Source organism: Neovison vison, chromosome 7 (assembly GCF_020171115.1).
Source record: "Neovison vison isolate M4711 chromosome 7, ASM_NN_V1, whole genome shotgun sequence".
Lineage (NCBI taxonomy): Eukaryota > Metazoa > Chordata > Mammalia > Carnivora > Mustelidae > Neogale > Neogale vison.
Window position 1 is genome coordinate 147,154,469 of NC_058097.1, and position 23,865 is coordinate 147,178,333.

At 39.7% G+C, this 23,865-nt stretch overlaps 1 protein-coding gene across 13 annotated transcripts in view; it reads right to left on the reverse strand.

Moving 5' to 3' along the window:
* Positions 1-17,367: 17,367 nt before the first annotated feature.
* The window catches only part of EMSY (EMSY transcriptional repressor, BRCA2 interacting), an 85,081-nt gene continuing 78,583 nt past the window's right edge, over positions 17,368-23,865 (reverse strand). For 12 of the 13 annotated variants that reach the window (XM_044258492.1, XM_044258489.1, XM_044258493.1 and 9 more), the window contains 2 exons: positions 23,217-23,717; positions 17,368-19,417 (listed from right to left, as the gene is read on the reverse strand). In XM_044258492.1, the coding sequence (XP_044114427.1) occupies positions 19,223-19,417; positions 23,217-23,717 (696 nt within the window). In that variant the 3' untranslated portion in view covers positions 17,368-19,222. The remainder of the gene's footprint in view (positions 19,418-23,216; positions 23,718-23,865) is intronic. The other variant, XM_044258495.1, reaches the window with a different exon arrangement.

Sequence of the window (23,865 nt, forward strand, 5' to 3'; positions counted from 1 at the left end):
TTTCCCTCCAGTTCCTTCCCATCCTTGCCCTGGCAGGGGGGGTCTTGCAGCACCAGATAGGGTCTTTTACTTTGGGAATGGAAATGGAGCTGGAGCGCAGCCAGCAAAGAGCCAGATCAGAGGGCAGCGGGGAGGGCGAAGGACTCAGTGAAAGAAATGAAGCCTGTTTACTAAGAATACAGGAGGGAGGTTTCACTACTGTCCAAGATGTAGTGAGCTGGAGACTGGCTCTCATCCCCTCTTGCGCTCTCTCTCTCTCTCTCTCTCTCTCTCACACACACACACACACACACACACGATAAACTACAAATCAGAACTTTTCTTGAACTCATCACAGATCTGAGGTCAGAGGACAACAAAGTACTCGGACTCGTCCAGAGGGACAGGCCCCTCCAAGGAGAGATCAAACCAGGGACCAGCTCACCTGAGACAGAGCGAGACATTATACGGCCCCAATACAGGCAGATAAGCAGACAACAGCTATAAGTTTCATAACTGCTCATGGCCGAGTGTTAGCTAGCATGACATAGCTAGCATCGAGCCCCAGACTCAAGGAGGATTTTAACATATTTCGAGGCTCCTTCCCATGGACCTCTACCAGATACTTATAAGAAATACTTCAGGAGGCCTGAGAGACTGTGGAAAGCCACCTCCAGGACTATAACAAAATATGACCGTAACAAAAATCAGAAGAGTGGTTTTCTTTTGAGAAGAGAGGAGGAATGTGAACAAGAAAGGTCACACAGACTTGTGCGGCTACTGGAGAGTAGTTACATGAATATTTGATTTTATAGTTATTCTCTAAACTGTGTGTATATGTTTTGTACACTCTTCTGCATGTGTTTCTAAACCGAAAAATTATTGAAGAGTATAGAAATATCTGTTCCTACAGTACTAGCCTCCTTCCAGACACTTAAGCCTGCTAACCTCCAGAAAGCCATCGATCTGTCTCCTTCCAGCCACACCACTCCTAGAGGCAATGTTGGTGTCATTTAGGCACAACCTTCATCCACTCTTGCAAACTTTCATGCCTTGCTTCCTAGTGCCACTATTTTTACCAGCGCAGACTTCTGGCAATTCTCTCTGGCCCAGATAGCTCTTATCCTGTCAACAACTGTGTCCCAGCCATTACTCCATGAACACTGGATACAGCAGGTAGTAAGACAAGAAATCTTTTCCTCAATGAGCTCACACTACATTCTAGTAGAAGAAGCACATACATCAATAAACAAAAGGTCGTTTCAGGTACCAAGTTCAGTGAAATAGGTAAAATAGAGTAATGTGAAATAAGAAGTAGGCTTTTTCCAGGATAATCGGGGAAGACCTCTCTGAGGTGATACTTGAGATGAAACACAACTGATGAAAAGGAAGCAGTTTTGTTTGAAGAGCTGGGAGAAAAGCCTTCTAGGCTAGCTCTTTAGCCTTCTAAGAGTTGGGGAAAAAGCCAATAAGTGTAAAGGTCCTGAGACAGGAATCAGCTTGCCATGTCCAGGGGCAGAGAGAAGGACACTGGCTGAAACATGGTGAATAAAGAGAATGGAGGAAGATGAGGTTGGAGAGGTGGGCAAGGATCAGTCACACCAGGGATGGGACTGGAGTGTTATGATAAGGGCAATGAGAAGCCAGCAGGTGTTTGTTTGATACTTAACCCAGGAGATATTTACAAAATTTAGAACTACTTTTTAATAGCAGCTGAATTGAGCTATAATTCACAAACCACAAAATTCATCTATGTAAAGTGCAAAACTAAATTATTTTCACAATCTAATATATATTTACAGTTAGGCAGTCACCTCCACAGTCAATTTTACAACATTTGCACCACACCGAAAGACAGGGAAAGAGAGAGGGAGAGAGAGATAAAGAGAGAAATACCCCCATACCCACGAGTAGTCACTCCTTCCCACTCCTATCCCCAAGCCCTAGGCAACCACCAATCTACTTTCTTTCTTTCTTTTTTTTTTTAAGATTTTATTTATTTATTTGACACACAGAGATCACAAGTAGGCAGAGAGGCAGGCAGAGAGAGAGGGGGAAGCAGGCTCCCTTCTGAGCAGAGAGCCCGATGCGGGGCTCGATCCCAGGACCCTGAGATCATGACCTGAGCTAAAGGCAGAGGCCCAACCCACTGAGCCGCCCAGGCGCCCCACCAATCTACTTTCATTATGGATTTGCCCATTCTGGACATTTCATATGAATGAAATTATACATCTTTTGTGACTGGTTTCTTTCATTAGTATAATGTTTTATTTGTTTGTTTGGGATTGGGTTTTTTGGCTTTCTTAGTGTGAAAGTTTTTTCTTTACTTCTTTTCTTCTTTTTTTCCCCCTTTACTTACTTCCTGTTTGTTCTATTAACAGGAAAGGAATGTTGAAGATCCTGGGCATAAATGTGAATTTGTCTCTTTCTCCTTGCAATTCTATCAGTTTTCTCCAATACAGCTAGAAATTCTGTTATTAGGTGCATATGCTTTTAGGATTATGTCCTCTTGATGAATTAACCTCTTTCTCACTAGGAACTGGTGTCCTTTATCTCTGACAATATTCTTTGCTCTGAAATCTACTTTATCTATTAATATAATCAATCCAAATTTTTTGGTATTCTTTATTTCTGGGCATATATTTTTCAATCCATTTACTTTTAATCTATTTTTTACTTTAATTTTGAAGTGTGTTTCTTGGAGGTAACATATAGATGGATCTTGATTTTATATTTAATATAATGATCTATGCCTTTTACATTTAGTGTGATTATTTATCTGGTTAGGTTTAAATCTATCATCTTGCTATTTGATCTATCAATTCTTGTTCCCATGTACACTCACCCAGATTCCCTTAATGACAACATCCTATATAACCACAGTGTATTGTCAAAACCATCACCTTCATTTTTAAAACTTATTTTCAGTGGGTTCCAAATTCTAGGTTGATAGTTATTTTCAGTATATTAAAGATGCTGCTCCTTTCTCTTGCCTAGAAGGTGTTTCTTGCAAAAGAAACTATTATGATCTTTATTTTTGTTCCTTTGTATTATAATGTGTCTTTTCGCCTCTGGTTCTTTTAGGGTTTTCTCTTTTCTCTCTTTTCACCGGTTTTGAGCAACTGCCTGTGAGGTGTCTTGGTGTACTCTGTCATGCTTCCTGTACTTGGGAGTTCTTTGAGCTTCTTGCATATGTGAGTTTATAGCTTTTATCAATTTTTGGAAAATGCTGGCCATTATTTTCAGGATTTTTTTTTTTTTTTGGCTCCTCCTGCCTTTTATTTCCCATAGGATACCAAATTATTCATGTTAGACCACCTGAAGTCGTCTCACAGTTAACAGATGCTGTGCTCATTTTTAAAATGTTTCTTCTTGGGGTGCCTTGGGTGGCTCAGTGGGTTAAAGCCTCTGCCTTCAGCTCAGGTCATGATCCCAGGGTCCTGGGATCAAGCCCCACATCTGGATCTCTGCTCAGCAAGGAACCTGCTTTCTCCCTCTCTCTCTCTGCCTGCCTCTCTGCCTACTTGTGATCTGTCAAATAAATAAAATCTTTGAAGAAAATAAAATAAAATGTTTCTTCTTTCTCTGTTTCATTTGTATTATTTCTATTACTGTCATCAAGTGCACTTCTGAAATGCCTAATCTGGTGTTAACCCCTTTTACTCTACATACGTATGTATACAATACATATACAGATATTGAAGTTTTTCATCTCTAGAAGTTTGATTTGGATTTTTTTATGTCTTATGTGTCTCCATTTAACATTTGAACACACATATGCTATTAGAACTTTTTAATGTCTTTGTCTGCTTATTTCTACATCTGTGGTGGTCCCGGGTCTGTTTTGATTGCTTGGTTTTTCTCATTGTAGGTTGTATTTTCCTTCTTCTTTGCATTTCTGATCATTTTTATTGATGCTAGTAATAGTGAACATTACCTTGTGGAGTGCTGGATAGTTTTGTATTTCTATAAATATTTCATGAATTTTGTCCCGAGGTACGGTTATAGTCATTGGAAATAATTTGACCCTTTGGGGTATTTCTTTTAAGATGTGTGAGGTTTAGGATTAGAGCAGCATTTAGTCTAGGGCCTGTTACTCCTCCCTACTGAGATGAGACTTTTCCGAGTGCTCTACCTGAAGCCTTGGGAAGTACAAAGTTTTTCAGACTGGTTGGTCAATATTACTCCCGGCCCTGTGTGAGTGTCAGCTAGTGTTTCCTCTAATCTGTCCAGGTGATTCTGTCCCTACTCCTGAATAGTTTCTTCACATGCATATACACATCAGTACTCTGGTGAATGCTCGAGTCCTCTGCAGATCTGAGGAGGGCTGTGATGCTCTCCCTTTTCCAGTACATTGTCCTGCACATTTGATCTACCTTAGTCTCTCTGGGCTCTTAGTTCAGTCTTCCTCGACTCAGGGAGTCCGTCAGGCTCTGCCTGGGTTCTCCTCCCAAGTGCTGGGGCCTGGAAACTCTCTTGTGCGTTTGTTTCCTATCTCTCAAGAATCACTGTCCTTTGAAGCTTGATGTTCGGTGTCTTGAAAACCATTGTTTCATATATTTTGATTGTTCTTGTTTCGAGCAAAAGAGAAAAATCTTGGTTTCTGTTACTCCATATTTCCAGAAATCAGAAGCATGTGGCCTCAAGGGACATACTGAGGCATGTTTGCAGGTTGGAATGATCTAGGAGAGAAAAACATGAAGGAATGATGCCACAGAGAAAAGGGATAATTGCAGGAGAGAAAACCTTAAGAAACAAGAGGGAGATAGTTTAGGTCCCTGGTAGAGGATATGTGACCTTATTAAGGAACTGGAATACTTTCTCCATTAGCACTATGGGAAAATCAGGTATGTGGGTCCAGAGCTAAGTGGATCAGTAGAAAGAGTGGTTGAAAGAAGTGTCTTTTTAAAAATATATATTATTTATTTGAGAGAAAGAGAGAGAACAAGCAGGGGGAGTGGTAGAGGGAGAGGGAGAAGCAGGCAAGCCCGAGCAGGGAGCCCAACGTGGGGCACAATCCCAGGACCCTGGGATCATGACCTGAGCTGAAGGCAGATGCTTAACAGACTGAGCCACCCAGGCATCCCAAAAGAAGTGTCTTAATGGGGTTCCCCCAATAGACCCTGAGATTAGGGTGTCTGTAAGTCACTTAGAAGACGATCCTAGGAAACACTACTGAAGGATTAGAGTAGCCAGGCAAGGAGAGGAAGGCAGCTGATAAAGGCAACATTATTGAGCAAGTTACCACTATGGGTAACTGGGGCTTAGTGGGGAGAAAGTGTCCCAGAGTTGCCCTGAATTAAGAGGAGAGAGAGTTGGCTTATTTTTACATCCACTCCTACCAATCCTTGGCTGACTGAGCAGCATGAATTTCCCAGCGCTTCAGTGCCTGCATGGCCAGAGAAAGCCCTCAGGCAGAGAGGCCCATTGCTGGCAGAGGGAGCTGGCCAGTCTGTCCTGAAATGGAAAGGCTCAAAGGGACAAAGAGTGGGGCACTGACAGCATTTCTGCACGTGCTAAGATGGTCGCTGGGATTCCAGCATTTTGTCCACAAGAGTCAAGGTCATCATGCAAAGACGGAGATTTGAGGGGAGAGGAAATGTGACTTTCTGTCTGAGTGTCCTACCTGAGACTGCATGGGTCCCATGTGCTACAGCTGTTGATAAGCCTTTTAATATTGGCACACGGGGACATGTACGTGCACTGTTTTCCCCACAGCATTCCCACAGTGCTGAGTCCACAAGGCTGAGTACAGCACACAGCATACACATGGTGGAGACAGCAAGAAGTAGTGAAAAGAGCACTAAACATGAAGCCATGAGCCCTGGTTCTGCCAATTACTCAGCTGTACAATGTCAAGTTGGTTTCCCAGCTGGTGAAATGGTGCTGACTTACCTCTCAGGACTATTGTGAGAATGTGAAGAGAAACAGGGAACATGAGACCCCTCTATAAACCTTAGAGCACTGTGCACATGGAGGAATTATTAGCACCACAGGCCACGTGGTGCTTCTAAGATGCCCCAGACAAAGAAAGAGCCGCTAGATAAGCTTCCCAATAAAACCCACTAAAGATCACAAGAAAAGCTCTAGGGGGTCAAATAAAGACTTGATATTAAAACTGTGGTCTGTGGTCAGCAGCATTTGACATTGCCTGAAGTCTTGTTTAAAATGCAGACTTCAGATTCCAGGCTAGAACTGAATCCAAATCTACTGAACTAGGAACTACATTTTAACAAGTTCCTCAAGGGGGCTCAACTGCACACTAAGGCAGAGTGACCAGCCCTATCATTGGGGTCAAGCTCTGCTTCTTCCCCTCACTCAGCCCTCAGGTTTCTGGGGCAGCTCAGAGACCTCCATCTCAGATTCTGAACACTAGTGTGGGAGAGACCGAGCCCGAGTTACTCCTCCTCTTATTCCTTTAGCGAGGCTGTGTATTCTTGTAGCTGAGATGGAAAATTATAACGATGTTCATGACAACATGATTCTGAAGAGACAAAGAATGTGTAGACTCATGTTCAGAAAAGTATGATAATGCATTTCTTAAGTTTACCATCTAAAATGGTTAAATTTAACAACAACAACAACAATGTCCTGTTGCTTCATTTATTTTAACTGTGGCAATCCGGAAAAGTCGTCAGTACCAAATGACTCATTCCCTGAGGGTTCTGAGTAAGATTCTAAAATCACCACCCATGGTTTTCCTGTACTTTGAAGTGACAGAACAAATGACAACAGAGATGGGTACTGTCCTCTGGGTCCAGAGTGACTGATACACAAACATTTCACAACAATAACATCCTCATCCCAAAACAACCTGCAATAGGGATGTTATTTCTGGATTTGCTTGTGCATTTTAGTTAACAAGCATTTGCGCACCTGTGGGCAGGGCCTCAGGACCAGTCTGGGAGTTTTCTACATGGCCAGTCAACAGACCCGACGGTGCCTCCTACACACCAGGTACTTTTTCCTAACGCCATGAAGACGATCCAACTCTCAGAGCAAAACTTCCATGCAATAAGAATTAGGAGCCATAAAGGAGATGTAGAACAGCCATAAAGGAGATAGAGATGAGGAGGCAAAGGAGGAGAGTCAGGGGAAGCATGCCAGGTGACCTTGGAGATGCAAAGAGGAGACTGGTCAATAATCAGAGGTCAGTGTGTTGTGTGTGAGGAGGGAACAGCCTGTGCCAGACTCAGAGTGCGAAAGGACTTGTCAGGGTTCTTCTTCAGCAGGACAACAATCTAACACTAAGGAAGAAAAACTCAAAATAAATAGCTCTTTAAATCCTGTAACCGCCTCCAGGTGACTGCTCTGAGTTCACTGCCATCTGGTCACCAGACACCCCATCTTAGAGTGCTCTGCCTACTTCGTTTTACTTCGCTTTACTCCCTTGCCCATGGAGGAAATCCACCCTTCTTCCAGCCTCAGCTCTGGGGCTGCCTTTTTATTGAGGCCTACACCCCAGGCCAAAAGCTGGCCTTTCTTCTTCTCAGCATGGATTGGGTGCCATGGACAGGTAGTAACACAGCAGGGAGCATGAATCAGAAGATAGTTCATTTGGGACAACGTTAAGTATTTGTAGGAAATCCAGTCAGGGATGTCTCAAGGCAGTAGGCTTTGGCCCAAGGAAGAGATAACAATTATAGACAGGAATTTGGGAGTCATTAGAAAATGGGAGACAGATGTAGCTACCTGCCTACCCACTACTACCCCTGCATATCTTCTCTTCTGTTATAATGGATGAACCCAGAACCTCCACAAATCCTAGCTCCTACCACTATTCTAAGAGTACACCAGCGATTTGACTGTCTTCTGCATTACAAACACTTTCTTCTCTCCATTGGATCAATCTCATCAGGAATCCCATTTCCTTAAATTAAAAAACAGCAGACCTCTTGACCCCATTTGCCTTTCCAGCAATTGCTCCATATCACTGCTCTTTACAGCAACTCATTGAATTATCTGTATTCTCAGTCTGTAATTCCCTCTTCACAACCTCTTCTAGCTTTTTTCTGCAACTCCACCAAAACTGCATTTTCCAAGGTCACTTATGACTTCACATGGCTCACTCCCGGAGTCCTCACCTTTTTTGATTTAGCAGCTTTATCTGTTCCCAAGATGAACATCTTATGTTTCCAAGACACTAGAATCTCAATTTCCAGCTTTACTTCCCATCCTTCTGGCCAGTCCTTCTCAGTCTCTTTTTTGGTTCTGCTTCATCTTCCTGACTGCTATGTGCTGGACCACCCAGGGATCGGCCCTTGGGAGCTCTTTTCTTTTCTACCTACCTACTTGGCTTCTCCACTTGATGTCTAATAGGTGTCTTGAATTTAATTTATCCCCAACTGAGCCTTTGATATTCTTCAAAATTAGATCCTCCCACAGTCTTTCCTATCAGTAAATGGCTAGTCTACTCTTCCAAATTACTCAAGACAGAACTGTAGTGTTGAGAGTGATGTCAGCAAAATAGCATAGCAGATAGCTCCAAGCTCCTACACTACCCACAGAAACTGAAACACAAGCAGAAACTACCCAAACCAGTTTTGTCAGAACTCTGGAAAATAGTCAAAAAGTTTTATATAGCAACACCAAATGCGGAATCAAAAAAAAGGTAACTTTGGAAGTATAGGGTGCTTAATAAGGGCTGGGGGAGGTGGGAAGGGGAATTATCATATAATGGCTACAGAGTTTCAGTTTGGGATGATGAAAAAGCTCTGGAAAAGAACAGTGGTGATGACTGAACAATATGAATGTACACAATGCCACTGAACTGTATGCTTACAAATGGTTAAGTTTTATCTCATGTATATCTTGCCACCTAAAAAAAAATGAGACAGAAACAAAACTACAGGAAAACTCTGTGGCATTTCTACTGGCCTTTACCCTAGCCTCTCCCTGGCTCAACAATGACCTTAAGGATGCCCATGTTGCCAGGGTGAGGCACTGGTCCTTGCTTTTGAAAGGAACACAGGACACTTTATTTGCAAATTACTGTGTACAGTTATTCTAACCTGCCTCGGGGCTATTTGAAGGACTGAAGAAAGGCAATCATTTCTGTTTCACCTAATTCAGAACTCGGTCATGCTGGAAATGCAGAATACATTGTTTGAAAACACAGTAAGGCCGACAAACAATCTGCAGACTGCTAAGGCAAAAGATTATGGTTGAGGCATGAAAGAACACCTAAGGCCTGGGAGGAAAAGATCAGGAGAGTTCCTTTGAGAAATTAGGACATTCAAAAGCACTTTATATAAAAGAGGAATTTACAAAGCCACATACACGCTTAGAAAAGAACTGAGAAGACCTCAAGCTTTCACTTCAGGTTGGTCCCTAGACTCAGTGGGAGTCTGGGTAAGTGCTGAAGAAGGACCACAGCACAAGGCTAATCTGCAAAGACCAAGAGGTGTGAGTGTGTATGTGTGTGCTTGCTTAGCTCCCGGGGTTCAAAGAAATCTGTCAAACACTAGTCGAACACATGCTGTGGAACAGAAACTTCAGTGACCACACATGAAAAGAATACAGTGTCGGGTTGGGGTGGGGGAAGATGTCAGTAGACAAATGAACCACTACAGCCTTTAACAATCAAAAAAAAAGAAAGAAAAACCCAGCAAATCCTGGGGGGAAAGGGAAACTCTGATTTCTAGTTACCACACCACAATATCCAAATGTTCGCTTTTCAACAAAAAAAATCACGAAGTATACCCATAAACAGAAAAATATGACCTATTCAAAGGAACAAAATTACTTGACACAGTTCTCACGAAAACCCAGACACTGGACTTATTATACAAAGACTTTAAAATAACTGTCTTAAATGTGTTCAAAGAGCCAAAGATGAAGAACTAAAGGAAATACAGAAAGTGATTTGAGAACAAAATAAGAATTTCAATAAAGAGAAATTATCAACGGAACCAAATGGAAATTCTGGATAGAGAGCTACCATGTGATCCAAAAATACCACTTCTGGATATATATTCACAGGAAATGAAATCAGTCTCTGTTCACTGCAGCATTTCATTATTCACAATGGTGACAACCTAAGTGTCCATCAGTGAATGAATGAAGTAGATACAGTATGTGTGTGTGTATATATATATATATATATATATGTGTGTGTGTGTGTGTGTGTGTATACATATACACACAGTGGAATATTGTTCAACCTTAAAAAAGAAAATCCTGTCATTTGCAACAACATGGATGAACATGGAGGACATTGTGCTAAGTGAAATAAGTTAGAAACAGAAGACAAATACTGCATGATCTCACTTATATGTGAAATCTTAAAAAGTCAAACTCACAGAACAGTGTAGAATGGTGGCTGCCAAGGGCTGCAGAAATGGAGAGATGTTGGTAAATGAATTAAAAAAAAAAACAACTTTACTAGAGGGGGTTCAACTTCTAGAAAATTTGAGCATGCAGAAGACAGAATGAGTGAACTTGAAGATAGGACAACTGAAATTATCCAGTTACAAAATTATCCAGGAACAGAACGGGGGAAGAAGAAAAAAGGAGCTATGAGACCTGTGGGATACTATCAAAAGGCTCAATATATGTATTATGGGAGAAAGCGAGAAAGGGGCAGAAAGAATATTTGACGACAATTGAAAATTTACCAAGTTTGATGGAAGACATGAATCTACACATTCAAGAAGTTGAATGAACTCCAAGTAGGATAAACTTACACAGCTACACTAAGACACGTCAGAGTCAAACTGTCAAAAGACAAAAAGAAGATCTGGAAAGAAATAAGAGGGCAGCAACTTGTCAGGTACAAGGTCTCCTCAGTAAGGTAAACAGCCGCTTTCTCACCAGAAACCATGAAGCCTAGGAAGGCAGTGAGATGACACGAAGTGCTGAAAGAAAAAACATAAAACCTGTCAATCAAGAATTCAATATCCAGTAAAACTGTCATTCAAAAAAGTTAGACATTCTCAGATAAACAAAAGCTCAGGGAGCTCATTACCACTAGATCGTCCCATAAAGAAATACTAAAAGGAGTCCTTCAAGGGCTTCTGGGTGGCTCAGTCGGTTGAGCATCTGACTTTTGATCTCAGCTCAGGTCTTGATCTCAGGATCCCGAGTTCAAGTCCCATGTTTAATAAATAAGTAAAATAAAAGGAGTCCTTCAGATTGAAACAAAAGGCCACTTGACAATAAGTTGAAGCCATATGAAGAAATAACGTCCTCCAGTAAAGGTACCTACACAGGAAAATATAAGAGCCAATATTACTGCAGCTTTGTTTTGTAATTCCACTTTTTATTTCCTACATAACTGAAAAGGCAAATGCATAAAAATAATTATAAATCTGTTATTGGACACACAACATATAAAAATGTAATTTGTGATGATAACAACATAAAGGGGGGAATGAAGCTATAGAGGGGCAAAGTTTTGTATGCCACTAAAGTAAAATTGGTATCAATTCAAACTGGGTATAAATTAAGGATATTAAATGTAATCCCCTTTGTAACCACAAAGGAAATATCTAAATAACTAAAAATCTACACAAAGTAAATGAGAAGGAAATAAAAACATCTCAATACAAAAAAAAATCAATTAAACATAAAAGAAGGCCATGGGAAATAGGGAATTTTAAAAAGTATTAGACATGGCAAACAAATATTAAATGGCATAAATAAACCCTTCTTTATTCCTAATTACATTAAAAATAAATGGATTAAACTCTCCCATCAATAGCAGATTAGATTTAAAATGATCCAATATGCTGTCCATAAGAGACCAGCTTTCAACGCAGACATAAGTAGGCTGTAAGTTAAAGGATAGAAAAATATATTCCATGCAAATGGTAACTAAAAATGAGATGAGGTGACTATACTAATATCAGACAGAATAGACTTTAAGTAAAAACTGTTACAAGACACAAAGAAGAACTATATACTGATAAAGGGGTTGATTCACCAAGAAATAACAATTATAAATATACATGTACCAAACAGAGCTCCAAAATATATGAGCCAAATATTAACAGAACTGAAGGGAGAAATAGCTCACAATAATGGAGACTTCTGGAGACTTCAGTACACCACTTTCAATCATGGACAGAACATCCACAATGGAACAGAGGTAGAAATCAGTAACAGAAGGAAAACTGCACATTTCACAAATATGTGGAAATTAAGCAAACTCTTAACCAACCAGTGATTGAAGAAATCATAAGAGGAACTAGAAAATACCTTGAGATGAGTGAAAAAAAAGCCCCATAACATACCAAAATTTATAGAATGCAGCACAAACAGTGCTCAGAGAGAAATTTACAGCTGTGTATACCTACATCAAAAAAGGAAATATCTCAAATCAATAATTTAACTTTACACCTTGAGGAACTAGAAAAAGGGGGAAAAACAAAACAAACAAAGCCCAAAGCTAGCTAAAGCAAGAAAATAATAAAAAGATTAGAATGGAGATAAATGAAATAGAGAATAGAAAAACAAAAGAATCAAAGAAATCAAAAGTCAGCTCTTGGAAAAGATCATCAAACTTGACAACCCTTTAGGTAATGACAAAGAAAAAAAGAGAGAAGACCTAACTCCCTCCATCCCCATTCACTCTGACCCTAAACCCTATCTGGTCTTTTTTTTTTTTTTTTTTTTTTAATTTATTTATTTGACAGAGAGAGATCACAAGTAGGCAGAAAGGCAGGCAGAGAGAAAAAGGAGGAAGCAGGCTCTCCACAGAGCAGAGAGCCCGATGTGGGGCTCGATCCCAGGACCCTGGGATCATGACTGAGCTGAAGGCAGAGGCTTTAACCCACTGAGCCACCCAGGCGCCCCATATGCCAGGCACGGATCTCAGGGGCTTTGTACTTGCTGTCCCCTTCACGTTGAACACTCTTTCTGCAGACATCAGTCCAGCTGACTTCCTCATGTCCTGGAGGTTTTTTCCAATTTCCCTTCTCAGTGAGAACTTCCCTGTCTATTTCATTTAAGATTTAACACCAACAGATCCTAGAGTTTCATATTCCCCTTTCCCACTTTGCTTGTTATAATTATCATAAGATACCATTTATTTTTAATTTACACTTATAGCCCATTTAGAATGTAAGCTACATAACACAGATTGCTTTATTTTTCAACTATTTTGTTCACTGCTATATCCCTAGTGGCTAGAATAGTGTCTGGGTCACAATAACTGCTCAATATTTATTCAGTGATTTAATTAATTAATCCATATATGGTAGAGGTCAAAGTGATAGCATAGATGATAGACCCTGGTGAACGCTGCCATGCAAGGAAATAGCAGTTGATCCTGTGGAAAACCAAACAGGATAGTACTGACTTGAATGAGTGAATCTTAAGATTACCAACGATCTCACTAAACTCTAACAAACTTGAATAGTAAGTCTTGAAAAAAAAAAAAAATCCAGAAAGCTCAGCATTTCTTACTTAAGCTAAAAGAATGTAGAATGACTCCTTAGAATACTGCATTTCAAGGGCTCTCCCAGAGGCATACTGTAAAAATTGCAACTAATTCACAGTAAAGAACCAATGGTAAGTGCTACGTAAACGTGTATTTCTCCCCAAATGCTAGAGGAACTCAGCAGTGGGGTAGGATTAAGTTCCCCTGCAACACATCTGGGCAGTCTTGGTGAAGGATGTGGTTGTTTTTTGTTAAGATTTTATTTATTTATTTGACAGACAGAGATCACAAGTAGGCAGAAAGGCAGGCAGGGAGAGAGAGGAGGAAGCAGGCTCCCCACTGAGCAGAGAGTTCGATGCGGGGTTCGATCCCAGGACCCCGAGATCATGACCTGAGCCGAAGGCAGAGGCTTAACCCACTGAGCAACCCAGGCACCCCAAGGATGTGGTTTTTAATCAGGGCTTTGGGAAATGAGTGAGCCTGTCAATTACAGAGCATAAACTGTATGTGTGATGGGGGAGACAGGCAGTAGGTCGGGGTAGTGAAATGGGTTATGAATCTACAGATGTAGACTGCAGCTCTGGCTAAGAACCTTGAATGCCAGACATAAGGAGATGAGACTGGCATTAAAAAAAAAAAAGTTAAATATATTTTTCTGTACTAATGAACTTAACTCCAAGTATTTTGTACATATATTAATTCATTTTGCCAGGGTCAATGGCTTAAAACTTTTCAGTGACTTCTTGTTCTAAGAATAAAACCTCAAACCTTTATCATAACCTGCAAGATCCACATATAGGTATGTCTCTACTTTCTGCTCCCACGCTTGCTGCCTTCACTTGCTGCGTTGCTGTCACATTAGCCTACTCAAGTTCCCCTCTCCCCAAGCCCCTCCTACCACAGGCCTTTCATAGCTGCTATCCTTCTGCCCCCCCCCCATCCTTCTTGCCTAGTTAAATCCCTTCCATCAAATCACTTTAAGAATCCCTTTCTGGGGGCGCCCAGGTGGCTCAGTTGGTTAAGCGGCTGCCTTCAGCTCGGGTCATGATTCCAGGGTCCTGGGATCGAGCCCCACATCAGGCTCCCTGCTCAGCAGAGAGCTTGCTTCTCTCTCTCCCCCTCTCCCTGATGCTCTGCTTACTTGTGCTCTCTCTCTAAAATTTAAAAAAAAAATAAAAATAAATAAAAAAGAATCCCTTTCTGAGTACAACTCCCCAACTTCCGTATTTACACACTATCCTAGCACTACTTATTTTCCACCATAGCACTTAGCAATGAATATATTTACCTGTAATCTTTGATCCATGTATCTCCTAAAGGAGATAAAGGCTCAAGTTCCAAGAGGGTAGGGGTGTCTTTCCCTGGCTATTATATCCCCAACGTCTGCACATAAGAAGTGCCCAGTAACTATTTGTTGGAAGGAAAAGAAAAAGTCAGGACATTTAAAAAATGGTTATTAGGTGACATAGTATAAACCATTCATTCCATCTTGTGCTAACTGAAGCCTTTTGGAGCTTGTCCAGCCACATGGCTTGTCAGGATTCAAACCTAGGCTTGCCTTTTTGTCTTTTTCTGAAGTGCCCTGTTTTCAGTTACAGTCTGTGTAAGCAAGGAAGAGGTAAGAAAGCAGAGCAAGACTTCTCACAAGTACAAATCTGATTCTATGGTGTTTCAATCCTTTTTTCAGTATGTAGGTCATAGGCCTCACTTAAAGTCTTATAAAACCTGTAAGCAGAGGCAGCAGACTGTTTTCTCACTCTTCTTGGAAAGGCCTTGCTTACATGGTGCTTTTTCACTCTACTTCCTCTTATCTGGGATTTGTGACAAATCAAAAAACAAACTTGTGTGTGAGCACCTCTGTGTGAAGGCACCCAAGACAGACAAAGAGATTATGTTACAGGCCAACATCAAGTTCCTCTGACTTTCCAAAGGCCAATTCTGTGTCTGGTGGCACACATACACTCCCATATAGAAAGTATCAACTTGGGGATAAGCATGATGCCTATTAGCATATAATCTGTGTGTTTTGGTACTTCATTTGTCTCTGAGCCCTCGTTTTCTATTTATAAAGTGGGACTGTTAATAACTATTAGACTTAAAAAATAGAGCACCTCTGTGCCTGGCATTTTTACATGCACTATTTCATGCACTCTTCACGATAACCCCAAGTGGGTCAGAAACTCACACTTTGTATTACAGGGAATGGGACCTGCTCAAGTTCATATGATCCATTAACACAGGAGCCTGGGACTCAAATCCAGACCACTTGGGTACTATTTCCTTTGTACTATGTCTCCCATCCAAGCAGGTCATTGAGAGAACCTCACAAAGAAATGTATTTTAAAACGTTTTCAATTAGCTCTACACAGTTTAAGAATGTTAAGCAATTTGTTACATTAGAGAGGAAGTAAAACGTGATTAAGGTTTTAAGGGTGATGAATTAATGAGAACAGGTTACTTTTAAGAGTGGTATTATTGCCTGTACTTCGAAAGCTCTCAATTTAAATAATAAAATAGAAAATCATTCAATTTGAAAATGGGCAAAGGACATTTCTCCAAAGATCAGTGAATGGCCAACAAGCAGATGAAAAGATTCTTACCATTAGCCATCAGGGAAATGTCAATCAGAACCATAATGAGGTACCACTGCACACTCTAAGATGGATATAATTTTGAAAAATAATGAAAACAAAAAACAAATATAGCAAGCACTGGTGAAGATGTAGAAAAGGTCAAACTGTCCTATACTGCTCTAAACTGTGCAGTCACTGTAGACAAGAGTTTGATAGTTTCTCAAATCATTAAACAGAGTTACTGTAGGACCTAGCAATTACACTCCTAGAAATGTACCAAAGAAAACGGAAAACATGTAAAAACTATACACAAATGTTCACAGCAGCATTATTCATAAAAGCCAAAAGTAGAAACCCTAATGTCCATCAAACAATGAATGGATAAAGAACATGTGGTTTATCCATGCGGTGGAATATTACTGAGCCATAAAAAGGACTGAAGGACTGAAACCTGTTACAATTTTGAAAATACTATGCCAAATGAAAGAAGCCAGTCACGGAAGGCCACATATTGTATGATTCCATTTATATGAAATGTCCAGAATAGGCAAGTCCATAGAGACAGAAAGTAGTTTAGTGGTTGCCTAGAGCTGGAGTGGCAGGGTGAGTTTCAGGGGTAACAGCTAAGGAGTACAGGATTTCTTTTTAGGGTTATGGAAATGTTCTAAAACTGGCTGTAGTGATGGCTGCCCAACTCAGTAAATACAGTAAATACAGTGAAAACCACTGAACTGTACACTTTAAATGGGTGAATTGTATGGCATGTGAATTAATTTCAATAAAACATTTTTTTAAGTTCCCTAAGTTCAGCATAAACTGCATTCTGCAATACAAAGCATTTACAAAGCTTACTTCAAACCAAATGAATTTTTCTTACCGCTGCCTGTAACAGTTGTTAGGACTCTAATAATTCTGTAATATTTGCAGCATAATCTCTGGATATCTTTCACAAGCACTGATTTAAAATTACATTTAATAATGCTAAGACTTTCAGTAAAAGGATACCTGGAGACCCATATACAGCACCACCATCCATTCACTTAAGCAAGAAACCTAAGGAGGAACTTGAATTTCCTCCTTCCTTTGGCCCTGGCATCCACTCTTCAGCAGGAAGCTCTGTTTGTAAACTCCATAAGGGTAGGATTTTCTGTTTATTTACTGTGGAATCCCTGGTGCTTAGAACAGTACCCGACACGCAGAAGATGTTTAAATAATATTTGTTGAATAAACAAAAGAATTCATGGTCTCCTTGAAAGTAGCATCTTTGAAGGAAAAAAAAAAAGTTAAATCCCTCACGTGATAATTTGTTAATATATACATACTAATTTTTAAAAGTGTAGCTTATGGAAGTTTCATCTGCCATTCCAGTTGCTAAAAACATATTAAGGTTAAATTCTCAAAAGGGACACAGGTATGCTATACTGCCAGAATATGTAGAAGTAGACATAATAACTTTATTCAAGTTTGCTCTTGTTACCTGACCCATGAATATTTAAAAGATATTTTATTTTATAAAAACTTACATCTGTAAGTAATGGACTGACCATAACAGAGGGCTTAACCTTGAATACACGGTTAGGCTTAGGGGCCCACAAACCCCTAAGATTGTATGTAAAATCTAACATGTATATTGGCATGTCGGTCTTTTTGGGGAGAGTTCATAGTGTGATCAGATTTTCAAAGAAGCCTATGACTGGAGAGGTTAAAAAGTTACTTAACTAGAAACAATCACAAAGTCTTTTAAACATGAATTTGTACAATAAAATAAAATCCAACAGCCCCATCTACGGGTAAGTCGTTAACCACTCGGGAGAAATGATGGCAACTACCAGAGGTCAGTGCATCTTATAAATGCTTGTGTTTAAATCTTCAGTGTCACTCTAGTGGGAATTTATTAACTACAGTATCACAGTTTTTTTTCTAGATATAGATGCAAAAATTAGGAGACTGTTGATGAAATCTACTTACAGTACTTCAGCACCAAAAAATTGGGCAGTTATGCTGAGATATGTATGTACAGTTCAACATTTGTCAGTCTTAAAATGCTTATTTATAGTGAAATCTATATAAAACCGTTAAAAACTTTTCTATTTACATTTTTTAAAAAATGAAAAGAATTACTTCCTTTGCCACAACTTGTCAAAACTGACCGTTACCCTCCCACCCTCTTACCCCTCACTCTACTTGTGACAGACAGTGATCACAAGACCCAAACATATTGCTTAAACAAACTGTGTCCTAAAAAGGCAGAATGCTTAAAAACATTACATTTAGAACTGCAAATTAATTTTTATACATTTCAAAGGGGTTTAAACAAAAGTATGTAAAAGTTATCTTCAAAGTCTCAGTCCAATATGAATGTGCAATTTCAATGTTAAGATAGCATCATATGGGTAATTTTTCCTGAACATAGCTGAACATTTCCTTTGGGCTAGAAAATGTTTCTTTTCCTCTCCTTCACAATGAAACATTTTCTCTTTTCTTAAAGGAGCGGGAGGGGTGGGAGGTGGAAAAGGCAGGCAAATCCTGGTTTACAGGAAATCTGTCAGAAAGAATATGGCCTGCTTTGAAATGTTTACATTTAAATAAATAGAAGGCAAGTGTGCTGCCTAGAGCACAAAGGAACAACAACACAATAAATTAGCATACAATTGATGAGAATGTACAAGCCACCCAAAAAGCACTTCCCACGGGTTAGGGATCTGATTTCCACCATCTAACAAGGATTCTTTAATGCCAGTATTTTTCTAGTTATTTTATAAACTATAAACTGAGCAAATGTAAAATTTTAACCAATTCAACACTTCCAGAGATTTTCAAAAACATACAAGGTTTTTAAAAAACTGTCCTGACACACCATTTCAAAATACAAACTATTCACATTCTCCTTTTCTGATGGTGTTTTGCTCAGCAGAAACCAGTTGAGGAACATTCACAGGAAAAGTCTCTTTCCACTGCATGACATACTTTACCATCAGCCGTGGTCCAACAGAGAAAGAATATCAGGTCTTTTGTCACTGCAGATGTGCACGTTTTTCTTTTTTTTAGCTTTCCTTTTTTTCCTTTTTCTTTTTTTCTTTTTTTTTTTTTTTTAAAAAGTACATTCCCCTGTGAGTTTTATCTTGTTTTAAAATGCTGCTCCTGCAGCAACTCTTGTTGAAACACTGTGATTTTGGGGTCCATAGCCTAAGCATGGGCAAAGTGCTATCTTTAGACATTAAAAATCAAGGGCTTCCCTGGACACTTGGTAACCAAGTAGGTTTTAAAGTGCACGCCTGTTTTCAAAAATTTAGGACCGTTCAGCAGAACTCTGAGAGGGGCTGGGCTCGGTTCCATCCTCTGTGCTACTGTCTATGTCTTGCTCCATTGCCGTCTCATCGTCATCCAACTGCTGGCTAGTGAAGTTGTTTAGCTCAAGAAGCCCACTGGGCTCTACAACCACGTTGGAACTGGAGTGACAAGGAATAGCATACTGGGGAATGGCCTGGAAGAGAAGACACAAGAGAGAGGCTTTATGGTAAAAAGAAGAAACAGGAGGATTTCCCCAACACTAAGGAAGGAAACAAGGAAACTGACATTTATTGGACAACTACTACACGCCAGGCACTGTGCTAGGTGCTTTTACCCATGATACTCTACTAAATCCCCATAACAACACCGTAAGAAAAATGTTACTCCCATTTTACAAATGAGGAAACTAAGAGGGTAAGTGACTTAATCAAGGTCACACAGTTGGTCAAAGTTAAAGTGCCAGGATTCAAGCTCAAGTCGTCTAACAACTTAAAGTGATCTTTTCACTTCCTGACTGCAGCTCCTCCAGTGAAGGAGGCTGAAGTCTGTGCCTAATTCAAGAGACAGACTTGATCATTTGATCATTAAGCAAATTTTAAATGTAAATGCAGTCAGTTTTCACTCATTATTATCTGCAAGGTATATGATTAATTTGCTGACACCACAATATATTTTAAACCCTTCAGTAACCTCCTGTAACCCTTTGGTAGTTCAAAGGGGAAGTTATTTATTTGGGTGACATACTAATTCTCTTTCCTAAGAGGACAAAACTGTCTTTTAAAATATGAGTAGACAAACACATATTATGGCCATATTGCCTTGTCAGGTTCTTCTTTCTCATCCTTATCAGGTCTATCAGTTCACATCATACCCCTGCTTAAAGTTCTACAACGGTTTCCTATGGTAACTGCTATAAAATCAAACTTTTTGTCATAACTCTAGGCTTATGCCAAGCACACTCATACCTTGGACCTTTGCACTAGGTTCCTCCCCTCTTCCTGGAATACTTTTTCTCTGAATCTCTGCATGGCTGGTTCCATCCTGTCATCTGCATCTTAGCTCAAATGCTTAGAGTAAAACATTTTGAGAAGCTTTCCTTCTATGACCATGAAACCAGATCACTGGGTAGGTCCCACTCCCACCTCTATTACATTGTTTTTTTTCTTCATTGTATTTATCATTTTTGTTAAATTTTTTTTTTCTCACCCTTAGAATGTAAGCTCCATGAGAATGTAAGCACAGACCTTGACTACTATTTTCATTGCTAGATGCCAAGAGATCTGAACAGGGCCTGTCATGCCTTAGTTGCTCAATAAACTCCTGCCAAATGAATTAATCTACCTTTAACATTCAAAGTCCCAGGGCAAAACTGAGTATCAGGAAATATACCTGACCAAAACAGTCTTCTACTGCCAGGGTGGGAACTGATGGGGAGAGGGATATAAATATAATGTTAACACTATAAAGAAAATATTGCAAGATGCCAAGGCACTCAGTCTAGATTAGTGGAGTCTTCTGTCACTTGTTTTCCCCTACTCTGTTCCATATAGCTGGTCACTGTGAAGAAGTCTGAGGTGGGGTCAGGAGACCTGGATTCTAATTCAATTCTGGCTCAGATGTGCTATGGACCTCTGAACAAGTCACTTCACCTCACTGAGCTTTAATCTCGTGCAGTATGATATACTCTAAAGATCTCAGGGTTCTAAAACTGTAAGTTCCACATATATAGATCCTTCAGAATAGAAGATATATTTGTTTTGTTTACTCCTCTAGCCTGCACCTAGCACAGCACCTAGAACACAGAGGTTAAGTAATACATGTGGTATGAATGAATGAATGAATGAACGAACAAATGAATGAAATACAGTTGTCTACAAAGAACAATGCTTTTCATTCAAAGTATTTATTATTAAACGTGTTGAATTCTTATAAAACATTCTTCAAGAAATCAAAGCACTTCTGTAGACTTCTTTCATTCATCCCCACACTATTTTACTGAATCCATAAAATCAGTACTTCCAGTCAAAGCTAAGTGTAACTAGAAGATCTGAAAATATCCCAACAATATATTCCTGATGATTATAGTAACAGGAGCTATAGTTATTGAGTGTTCCTTTGTATCACACACTTAACTAGCTATATACCATACAGCTTCCCATGAAATCCTTGAAACAACCTTGTGAGCAACTGTTATGGTCTTCATTTCACAGGGAATGAAATGGAGGTACAGAGGTGAACTCTGTTGCTCCAAACCACAATGCTGGTAAGAAGGAGTACAGCTGAGACTCAAACCCAGGTGTTTCTAACTCCAAAAGCTTGGTTCCTAACCACCACACTGTCCTTTCCTCTGATGTGGCCACCTAGCACATGGTATATATACACTGAAAGTTAGTTGTATGTTCTGTAGAGAGCCGATTCATTAGATACTATCCTTGATACACAAAGCAATTTTCAGCCCTGTTCATAAAATATAGAAAATAATTTCCAAATAAGCTATCCCAAATTATTTCCAATATAGTTGGCATACCAATTTAAACTCTTAGGAGCCACAGTAAATTTTAGTAAAATAGTTAACAGCTACCATTTATTGGGCAATCACCAAGAGCCAGGTACTGTGCTAGGTGCTTCATCTAAATTTTGTACAATCTTCCCATTAATCATGTAAAATAGGCACTCCTTATTCCCATTTTTACTGATGAGGAAACTAACGCAGAGTGGGGTAAAAGAGCCCTGCCTAAAGTCACACAATGAGTGGCAAAGCTAGAAACTCGAAGTCTTTTTCCACCTTTTCAGGGGGTGGGGTGGGGGGAGCGACACACCAATGACTCTCCCTGTCAAGAATGACTTAATATGCTAACAACTGTTTTTACAGAGGAAGAAATCATTTAATAATTCAATGGCCAGTTCTATTTGCCTTTAAGCATTTTCCCCATACTTATTTATATTAATAAATATACTATTGGTCAATTTGTATTCTCTTATAGCCTGGCATCATGGAAAAGGGAAAGTTTATCATAGAAACTTTCAAGTCACACAACAATGAATCTATGGTAAATCCTAGATTATCCACATTTCAATGAATCCAAATTCTCCCATTAAATAAAATGTGCTGTTCTGATAACCTTCCAAGCCATCTTACAAGTGTAGCCAAAAAAATGAAAAGTGACAAGAAAACAATCTGAAACCCTTCAAGGAGAAAGGGAAGTAAAATACAACTTCTAAAGGCTAGTCTGGACTCAGTAATTCTTTAGTCTTGATCTATTATGCATGATGACAGATGAGTTTCAAAATGAAGGGAATGTGAAGCACAGAAGATCTACTGCCAATGACTAATTCATTATGTTCACTAGCCTGTACTTACCAAGGCAGGACAGTAAACATAACAAGATTTTTCAACAATGATTGAAATAAAAAGCAAAGCTTTATGGTTAATCCCAAATTAAATATAAAATTAAATTATGTAGAAACATTTTCTTACAACATGTTTCTGCAGACATTGCAGTTAATTAAGGTTTAACTGTCCTGAAAACCATAAACTTAGATCAAGATAAAGAGCTGTGTATTTCCAAGGAAAGGGTCCCTGAAATTGACTTGAAATAAAAGTGTAATCCAGTTATATCCCAGGAATTTTTGAGCAAAGACCAGGGAGACTGACCCCATCAAGTTGCTGATTTTCTGGGTTGACTTACTGAGTTAACCCTGGCAAGCATGTCTTATATCTACAAATCAAGCTGACATATGGGCTCAGGGCCCTTGACTACCTCTAAGAGGGGGTGTGATAACATCCACCAATTTTCTAGAATTCTCTTCCAGAAAATAAAAATTTGTATATTTATAATAGGTATTAAACCCCAATTTTTCAAATGCCATCTCAAAAATAATTGCTACATCTTTTGCCATCTTGGCATGACTCTTCCTGTGACAGCCCCAATCACAGCAAACCCACAACCCCCAAGATGCCCAATACTTCTCATGTTCCTTCCAATTCTTACCTGGATGATAATTTCTGCTGGGCTCTCTTCAGCTTTCTTTTGGCCTACATTCTGAATACGCATGAACTGGCCTGTCGTAGGCACTCCTGGTGCATCGATTTTCCTTGTCGTTAAGGGAGGGCCAACAGCAGATGGACTTGAACAGGACTCTCTACATTTCTGTTGCTGGGGAGTGGAATTCGCCATCCCTGCCACCACCACATGGGTGGATGGTAATGATCCTGCTTCACCAGTGAGCATACCAGTGGCAAGAACCTTCTTTGGGGGATCCACTACCATATGCTCTACATTTGTATCAATCTGAGCTTCCATCAAAGACATTTTCAAAATGTCTGATACTGCTGTCTTCTCAGAGGCCTGAATGGGAGATATGCTTGTAACTGGTGATGTCAGCTTAGGCACAGAACTGCCACCAGTTATCTTTGTAACTGTGGGAGGCTGGCGCCCCTCAAAAGTTATCTTTGTAACAGAGGATCCTTGGGTTATAATTGGCTGCTCCACCTGAAAACAAATTGGGGTTGTGTGTGTTACAGCTACATCTCTTTGAGAAAACCTATCCAACACCCCAGATAATATGGCAAAAGAAACATTCGTGCGGTATACTAGGAAGACATTCTGAATGAAGCTTGGTGTTTTAAAAGAGGGCTGG